The sequence below is a fragment of the Corvus brachyrhynchos genome, unplaced genomic scaffold (genome assembly GCF_000691975.1).
Source record: "Corvus brachyrhynchos isolate BGI_N302 unplaced genomic scaffold, ASM69197v1 scaffold26, whole genome shotgun sequence".
In the NCBI taxonomy this organism is placed as follows: Eukaryota; Metazoa; Chordata; class Aves; order Passeriformes; family Corvidae; genus Corvus; species Corvus brachyrhynchos.
The window spans coordinates 12,442,239-12,451,513 of record NW_008239324.1 but is presented as its reverse complement, the minus strand read 5'-3'; the positions used below and the strand labels follow the sequence as shown (position 1 = coordinate 12,451,513).

Sequence of the window (9,275 nt, the reverse complement as noted above, 5' to 3'; positions counted from 1 at the left end):
TGCTTTGATTATATTACATGCTTTGATAAATACACAGAAGAGCAATGCTATTACAGTCTCAGTTCTTACAAAACAATATTAAAGTGCTGTTTTATGCATTTCAATTGAACTCAGATTGTGTAGCAAATACAAGAGTTTCTTACCATCTCCTAATATAATTGAAACTAAAAGAAATCTGAGTAAATATGTAGTCAGTAACATATTACAGTAAATACTTGTAGGTACAGTGAATCCTCATGGTTAGGAAAGAAGAGTGCCAAATGCTGAGGTGATAATGGCAGTGAGCGTATTTTAACCTTTATGCCACCAAGCAGGAGTAAACCCTTTGTTAGGAAAGTAAATGAAAATTACAAGTGCAGAGCAGGTTCAAAACTGGTACATTTACTGGCTGCTGATGCCAGTCATCATTTATATCAGACAGACCACCTGCTTTGCAGGTTTCAAGTACTAGACCAGGCTCTAAAGGTAGGATTTTCAGAAAGGGATTATTTAGGAGCCAGATGCTGCTTGTGCTTAGAGGATATGTATGGACCGGTGATGAGATAGTCCTCCTTTGCAGATGGGAATATCTTGAGTCCCTGTCTGTCCAGCTGTTATTGAAATAATTGATGGAGTTCTGGCCTGTTTAATCAATCAGGTGACATCTTTTTGCACACTGTTGTTTGTAAAGTCATGTTCTTTAGTCTGTCTCAGTTGCTCAGTACCTTGTGCTTGGATTTGCTCCAGTGGTGTTCTCATATTTCTTATAAAAGGTTGCAGTACATACAGAGCTGTTGCTGTACAGTTGGGACAGAAGAAATTGTCACCTCACATTCTTGTTCATCACCATATGGTGTCCACCATGATACAGACAGCTCCAGGTAAGAGGACTTAGCTCTATATCTTCACTGCCTGGGAGGTTTGGAATGTGTTGTGTTGGTGGTTTTTCGTGCTATGTACATGCACATAGCAGAGAGGTTCACGCATTTACTTCAGTGAGAAGCTGTAAGGAGCAGTGAGGACAGCTTGGCGGTGGGCCAGGCTGTGTGCTGGTGAGAATGTCCTGTGTGACTATTTGGGGAGAGGCTCATTTTTCTATAAGTGGGATAGTGAGCCCAGAGATAGAATGGCTTTTGCTTGTCTGAAGCCATCATTTAGTGAAGGGGGAAGTAGGGCGATGAGATGGGAATATTAAACTGGAAAGAGCTGAAATGAGGTTCATGCTATAGAGTTATCTGGGGACTCTCTTCAGTTATTTATATTAGCAGGACTTTCAGTGAGTTGGGTACGATGTTGTAGTTTTAATTCTTTCTATGGCATTTTTCTTCTTAAGAAAACCTGCTGGTTTTAGGTTCAAAGTTGAGATGTTGTAACATGATGTTACCATTCCCTTTGGATAGGGAGAGCAGGAGCATTGCTCACTTTATTCCCCTGTCCTTGGGGTGAGAGAGGGAGCATCAACTGAAGTACAGAATCTAAGACTTCGGATGAGTATTTGGGGAGACCACAAAGACACAAGGAAAGCAGCCACTGAACTGCAATAGAACAAAAAAGTTACACAGCAAAGGTTGGTTTCTCAGTGACTTCATGTTCTGGAACTCTTGGTTTTGGTTTTTTTCTTGCAGTGCTGAAGATTCTTGGTACCATGTGAAGTCAGTAGAAGCTGTGGGGACTCAGCAGCTCTGAAAGCTGCACACAGTTTTATGGATGTTGACATTTCTATCCCTTCATTAGACCAAATCCAGTATTTTACAATCATGGTGTTTCCTAATGTCTGGGTGAATTCAGTAGGGAACAATTTGGTGCTAGAATCAAATTGCATTTTAAGTTACTTGTCAGTTACACAATCAGAGTTTATAAATGCTTTTGGCTATCATGTGATTGTACTTCTAACACGCAAAGTTTACAGTTCCTTCTCTGTTATTCTGGGGTAGGATCCTTGCTCATTTGTAGCACCACCGGCATTTTGCAACATGCCTATTTCCTATTACGCTTGCTTGTGATTCTGATCTGTAGGTTGGTGTCAGATGCAACTTTGTGCACCACATTCTTGCAGTTGACTTCTTCCAGACCTTACCAGTCTGTGGGGTGTTAGAGGTTTGCAGCTGCAGAGCTTTATAAGCCTTTTGTTTGATTTCCTGAGCAAGCTGGCTGGCTGCTGACTGTTATTTAGTTGGTTTTTTGGTGGGGGCTGCTTATCCTAGTAGCAGGTTAAACACTTTAGTGGTGTCTGTGCTGCAGCTTGTTGGTGTATTGTCACAATATCCTTTAATGGCCTGTGGTGTGTGGTTCAATAAATACCTGCTCACTGAAAATTGCATGATTGGTCATCTTGATTCTTCATTGGAACATCAATTTTTTCAAGGAATGCCTAATTCTATGTGCTGAATGTAGGAATCTGGGATTACTTTACATGTAGGACATTACATATTAGGATATGGTTTATGTTTCAGTGGCTCTCGCTAGTGCTCTGTATGTGCAGTTTAAAAAAACCCCTTGTATGTACTGTGCCTCAGGTATTGTGTTCACTAATGTTCTCTGCAGGTCTTAAAATATGGTGAATATGACAAGAGATCATAAAAACTTTTAAGAGTTTAGAGAAAATGAGTGGTCCTTGTAAAGTCTTTGAGAATTTTGAGTGTCATGCTCGCATCCAGAACTAAGCAGGAACCGCTTTGCTATGCCAAGAACCTTGTTCAGAAAAGCCAAAAATGCCCAAATAAATGTTAATTTTGAGAGTGGAAATTTCCTTTGGGGAAGTTGTGAGGGGAGTGAAATGGTCAATAATTTAGTTTGGAAAAACTAGTTACAGTTTCTTGAGTTCCAGTATGTTTCTGCTTTACCTTGAGGCTGGTTTATAAGCAGTTAAAAATGTGTGTGCCACAAATTTGTATGCCACCAGACCACACTGTGATTACTACTTTCATTATGCCCTGGTTATCTTTCAAATTTAAGTCAACTGCACTTTGAAGCTAGTTACAAAAGAGGATTTTATTTATCCAGAGAAACCTGTGGTATCTCGTCACTTTTGCACTGTTTGCAGTACCAGGTCACCACGAGGACCCCTCCCAGTACTGGCCATATGGAGGATGGAGTAATGCAGGTGACTTTAGGCAGCCAGCTTCAACCCAGTGCAGGAACCTGAGGCTTCAGCTGTGGGTGTGTCTGCTCATAAAACATCATTTCACATCTGTTACGGTTAGGCTGGTTGAGGAAATCCCCCCTCAGTTTGAGGGGGCAAAGCTGATGATGTTATTATCAGTGAGAGCCATGTGTTGTCAGCTCTCCGACTTGTGTTGTCCCACCTGTGCTGCAGAGCCGTCATACTGGAGAGCTTCGTGTGAGACATTCACTGAATTTAGCCCAGAGAGGAGATGTAAATCGATTTCAGCACATTGGGTTAGTCCGAGGACATGCCAAGGGGGCGAAGGACAAACACAAACCAGTGTCTGAGAGGAGGGAGTGAATCCTGCAGCACTTCAGACTGCTCAGGGCTGTCACTCTGAGTGGAAAGCTGCTCACGTTTTGTTAGAAAGGTAAAAACAAACAAGTGTCTCATTTTCCATCATTGCCAGGCCTGGCAGTGGGAGCTGTACTAGTTGTATATTTTGGGAGGGGGGGTTTCCCTACTGCTCTAGGACAGACAGAGCAGCCATTTGTTCATTACTTGGAGCTTGAGTCCTATTGAATGAGATAAAACGCAACTCTGGAAGCGGAGTGTGTCGCTCCTGCTGTTGCTAACCAGCACGCGCTGCCATTCTGAGCCACTGCTGTGTCATCAGCCTGCCAAAAACCCAAAAGCAACGGTGGTAAAATGATGAACTTGGATGTTTTCTTTAGACTGGCACAAAGATGAATGAAGTAGTGAGAGAAATCAACTGTTTGATGAATTTCCTACTGTGCCTCTTTGCAGCTATGGAGCATATGTGGTCCCTTCCCAAACCCCAGACTTTTGTTCAGTGTCAGCAGTGCTTGGATCCTGCAGTGACATGGATGATTTGCAGTCAGCCATTTTAATGCAAAAGAAAAGTTTCCCTGTTGCAGTAGTTAATTTTTAATATGAAAAATGGTGTGATACCACTCCACTTTCACTTTGCACTGAGGAGATCTGTTCAGGAAGGACTTGAAGACAGGTTGGCTTGGGCTGAGAAAGTATTGCACACACACTGGGATAAGAGGTTTTCTAGGGGCTGAAAACCAAATGCTCATCTGTTCTGTAGTGCTGGCATTACATGTACAACAGGAAATCTGAAATTTCTGTATATGTGATTTTATTTTTAATCCCATTGAATACTTTTTTTTCTTTACTTATCTCTGGAAGCCCTTTTCTCAGTTGGTGTGCATAGTGGGAAGTATTTACTTAATGAGCAGCAGCAGCAAGGGAATGAGGTGGAGAAGTTTTGGTCTCAGAGGGATTGTTCTCAGGGACAGGTCTCTATCCCTTGCTGAGGACATGTGACAGCATTTTACAAGCTGGGGTCCTGTGTCTCTGCTTCCTCCTACATGAGATTCATCTGATATCTCTGCTCTGAGTCCCGACTGCCTTATCATCCACCGCTGCATTTCTGATGGCCTGACTGCAGAGCACCCCATTTAGTCCCTGTACCAGCTCTCTCCTCCAGCACTTGCTCAGGCAGTTCTTGATTGCTACAGCCAGCCTCCTGCCTTCAGAAATCAGCATGGAAGTGTTTAAGCATGTAACAAAACAGGGAGATGAACCGATATGCAAAAATCATTGATTTGTGGTAAAAATTAGGAGAATGAGAAGATACTTGACAGATTTGTCAATTATAATCTGCTAGTTGTGGTAGGGTGAAGCCCTGTCTTTTTCCCAGAGCTATGTGTGATGCTGAACACACATGGGAATTGCTCAGGCCAAAAGCAATGTACTGAAGAATTAGATACTGTAGAACCTCTGAATTTGTCATAAACACTTTTTTTTTTTCTGGTCTACTCTGAGATCTCATTGACAGTTTCGGTAACCTTTGGCAGCTGGCTAATACAGGTAGTTTTCCAAGAATTGAAACAGAAAGTAGATGCTGTTTCCTGTGTTTGTCCTTGAGCACTAGGCATTTCTTTCCCCTAAAGTTCATTTAGCAGCTAGGTTTAGTCTGTGGTGCAGTGATCAAAAAATAATACAAGGCATCTTTTCCAGGGTTTGGACTCGCCGAGATGCCCATCCGTGTTGATGATGTGATGCAGCTGCTCGTCCGTATCGCCAGTGTGAAGGGCATGAAAGCTGCTGTCGCACATTCTGGGCGGGGAGCACTGCTGACGGGCGCATCAGCCTTTGTGGGGGGGCTCCTGGCAGGCCCACCTGGAATCGCTGCAGGTGAGTGTGCTTTGCTTTAGGAGCAAGAGGGTGGTTAAATCCCTGAGTGAAAAAATGAGGGAGTCTGTGTAGGAGGTGGGGGTTGAAGGAAAGGGACATTCAGTGTTGAGATTGCCTGCTGCATTGGGGGTGAGGGTGAATAAGTATTCTTAGTCAGCCTCAGCATAGGGCAGGATCATTTTCCAAATGGTCTTACTAAAAATGATGCTTATTTCTGTATTTTAAAAGTTCTGTGTCTTGACAAACTTACTTTTTTCCTCGAGGATTCATTATTCCTTGTCACTTAGCTTTTCTTCTTGTTACAGAAAGTTACAGGAAAGCCAAAGTCTAATAGTAAAGAATTGTCTCTGCTCTGTAACTCTGGGCTTAAGAGTTGTCTAGTTTGCATGCTGCCTTGTCACAGAAGTCATGGGGGTCCTGGCCCTTGAATGTTGAGCAGTTGCATGTCCTGTGAGCAGTTGCAGGAATTTCAACAGGCTCACTGATTCTGGAGTGAATTGCAGCATGCCTCCATCAGGTTGAGTTACAAAAACGAGCAAAGAATTTGTGAGGAGTGATAACAGAAAATGCAAAGTGAAGCTGTGTATTTACTCCTATTAGAGGTACAAAGCTTAATTAATAGCCAGAATACTATTTTGACAAACATATGACTGAAGTTACCAGGAACAAAGAAGGGAAATTACGGTGTTGTAAGAAATTTGTAAGCTTAAAATCTGAAGTAAAGGTAATAATGTAACTGGCCTCATTCTTGAGTGAGATTAGGAGAAATACTGAAGTTATTCCTGGATGTATTTTCTTTTTTAAGTGTTTGTTTAAGCTTTCATAGGGTCTCCCAGTCAAGCTTGATGTTCTTCAGCCAGTGAGGAAGGCACTGGAACAAGTATACCTATTACTTTATACTGAAAGTATACAATAATAAGCATATATAATAAGAGTAATAAGTACTAACTAAACTGAAAGCCATGACTCAATTACAGTGCAACTAAATCATAACCCCCTCATTTAACTTTTAAAATTGGAATGGTAAATAAGCCAAATAAGTTTAGGACAGTTAGGGAGGCATTTACAATCAAGTGCACTTGCACACACAGCCTGGATAGGTGTGGTACTGGGTGGCAGGGATTGTCCCTCTTGCTGCTTTGTACCAGGAACGAGGATGAGTTACCCGCCATGTGCAGCATTGCTGTAGAAGCTTGCAGTCATCATGCTTCCTGAGGACTGCCTGCTCTGAGAAGAGTGGGCTGTGGGTTTGTTGCTTGGGGGAAAAAGTGTGATCCTATAACAAATCTTGTCTCAATGGACGAGGAGCTTAGACATCAATACTTCTAGTGGCTTTTGCATTAAGTGCCCCTAAATCAGTTATTGATGTTCTCATAAAAGTCCCTTGAAGATGAATTCAGCCATTGTAGGCTTTCAAGTATTTCTGTGGCATCATGGGAAAAATTGCTAACTGAGTAAAAGCTGCAAATAAAGAATTTTTGTCTAATGAAAAACTGCATCCTTGTGAGCGCATAAATGGCTTTTTAGGAACAGTCACTGGGGGTGGCAGTTTTGGTGGCAGGGTCAGTTCTGTCACCTCTCCACTGTGAGGGTTCTTCCTTCCTTGCAGCAGGATGTGTGTGCTCTGGACAGTGGTGTCAGTCCTGTGAACTGCTGTGGTGCAGTCAGACTGCTGATGGAGCCCCTGTAGGGCTGCTGGGCTGGTTGCTCAGCAGCCACAGTCACATCAACTCCAGATGATCCATCCCTCTGCTGTTATCCTGATAAGCTGGGACCTTCTACTTACCTGAGCATGTCTCGTCCACCTGCAGTGGGTGGGGGGTGGATTCGGTAGATGAGAGCATGGGGTGGGCTTCATGTGTGTAGGAGGCTGCAATCTGTGACTCTTAAAGAAGCAGAAAGCTTTGATCAGTCTGGGAGTATCTAGTAAGAGATTATGTGTTAACAACACTGATAAGGCGGTTGTTGGTCTGGGGTTTCCCTTGGGCAAGGTTTTATTTAGTACTAGAGCTTATCCTAAGAGAGTATCCCAGGGAGGGTTTTGTTTCTGGTTTCTAGCTTGAAGCTGTGTTGATTGTGTAAAGGGTTTCTTTATGATTGCTGTGGATGTAAAAAGCTTTAAAATTCCTTTTTGGTGCTTTGAATATTGTGTATAAATCTAGTTAAAGTAGACACATATACAACTCTATGTTGATTTCTAATCAAGGTGTTGATGAAGGCTGTGGATAGAATTTCAGGCTTTAACATTAACTGGTAAAGACTAATGACTCACTGTCTTTCCTAGGAGGAGTAGTGGGTGGACTTCTTGGATGGATAACGTCTGGAGACTTCAAGCCAGTCCCTCAGATTTTAATGGAATTGCCTGCTTCTGAGCAGCAGAAACTCTGTGATGAAGCCATGGCTGTTATCAAGAACTTACGCTGGACTGATGCTGCTCAGCTGATTGCTCTTGTAATGGCAAATCCTGCTCTCAAGGAGATGGTGGTAGGAGTGCTGACCAATTACCTTTCCAGGGAGCTAAAAGCACAAGTAAAGTATGGAGAATAATCCTCTCCAGAGCAGGCTTTTTACGCTGGAATGAATTTTACTCCGATAGTTGTTAATCTTCAATGCAACAATTACTAGTTATCAGTACTTATCATAAATATAGGCTGATCTAAGTATTTTTTGGGTTTTGGTGTTTGGGATTTTTAAAATTTTTATTACAATTTTTGCTTTGTGTGGATTTGTAAGGACAGTATTAGATTACTGCATTATCCTGACACTGACTTGCTATGTAATTTTGGATTGCTCTGCACTGGCACTAATTCAAATCGCTGAAGGGAATTATGTCACTTGTGAATATTTTCAAAGTCATTTTGTTTTATGTGGGAGACTTAATTCTGTTTGTTTAAGTGCTTTAATTTTTTTTCCCTGTGAATTACATGTAAGGTGCCAAAGTAGCTGTGGCACTTTGAAGAATTTTACCTATTGTCTGTTTCAGCTCTGCGAAGGAAAGTTTTATAGGAAAGTACATTGCTCTACTGTGAACTCAAAGGACTCAGTCCTTACTTTATTGTTTAGCACATTTTTATTGTAATTCTTGAGTTGTCTTTTTATGTAAGAAGTGAAGCAAATACCTAAACAAGATTTCAAGTAAAAGGAAAACAAACTGTGAACAATTTCAATTCAGTTTTCACCAAGTTCCTGTGCCCTAGAATGGGAGGGTGTGGCAAGAATACTCTTTTGAAAAATGAGGAGCTAAATCTGCCAGTTTTATATTAGCCCCAGGATTATGGTTGTCATTTCAGCATTGGTTTCTTGACTGAGTCTGAACAGCTGGTCCTCAGTTTTCATTAAAATATTCATAAGAAGCATCATAGTGGTCTGTGTGTTGCTTTAAATTAAATGAACTCTTTAAGAACTCAGCCAGGCCTGTACTGGGCACCCAGCAGTTGGCAGCAGCAGTGCTGGGGTGCAGGGGTGGGGTGATGTGTCAGCTGCATTATTGCTGTAAGCACCAAATGCCATGGTTGTTCACATTTGGTTTCAAGGCACTCAGAAGACAAGTTTGTAGGTAGAAAAATGTGCAGGTCTGCCTTCTTTTTATGTAAAGACCAGTGAAACTGCTCTGACAAGTTCTTTTTTTTGCCTATAAAAACAAAGATCTATCTGTGTGTGTGTGGTGAGGTTTCTAGAAGTTAAGGTTTAAATGGTAAAGCTTTAAACTCAGAAGTTGCTGTTGTATGCATTTGATTAATTTACTGCTGCAGGTACCGTTTGCCTTTGATAAATTCAGTGCAGTGCAGGGCACTGTTCTCAGCATTTGATAACACTTTTTCAGTGATGTGAAAGGGAGGTGGAAATGAATGGTAAGTGGGCACTCCTAACCTTGTCAGAGTTTCATAATGCCAAGCCTGAAATCAGTGAGGTTTCAGATTCATTGGCAGATTACACACAGTGCAACTTCTAAAAGATTTTAAAA

General features: G+C 41.8%; 1 protein-coding gene across 3 annotated transcripts; it reads left to right on the top strand.

The window, feature by feature from the left end:
- The first annotated feature begins 752 nt into the window (after positions 1–752).
- CUNH19orf12 (chromosome unknown C19orf12 homolog) lies at positions 753–8,668 on the top strand. Of its 3 annotated transcripts, XM_017741076.1 has the most exons (5): positions 753–860; positions 1,380–1,546; positions 3,296–3,515; positions 5,135–5,311; positions 7,596–8,668. In XM_017741076.1, exons 4-5 carry the CDS (start codon positions 5,152–5,154, stop codon positions 7,856–7,858), a joined length of 423 nt encoding a protein of 140 aa, XP_017596565.1. In that variant the 5' UTR covers positions 753–860; positions 1,380–1,546; positions 3,296–3,515; positions 5,135–5,151; the 3' UTR covers positions 7,859–8,668. The 3 variants fall into 3 exon arrangements, with proteins under 3 accessions (XP_017596565.1, XP_017596564.1, XP_008637034.1); XM_017741075.1 differs by lacking the exon at positions 3,296–3,515; XM_008638812.2 differs by lacking the exons at positions 1,380–1,546; positions 3,296–3,515.
- The last annotated feature ends 607 nt before the right edge of the window (positions 8,669–9,275 follow it).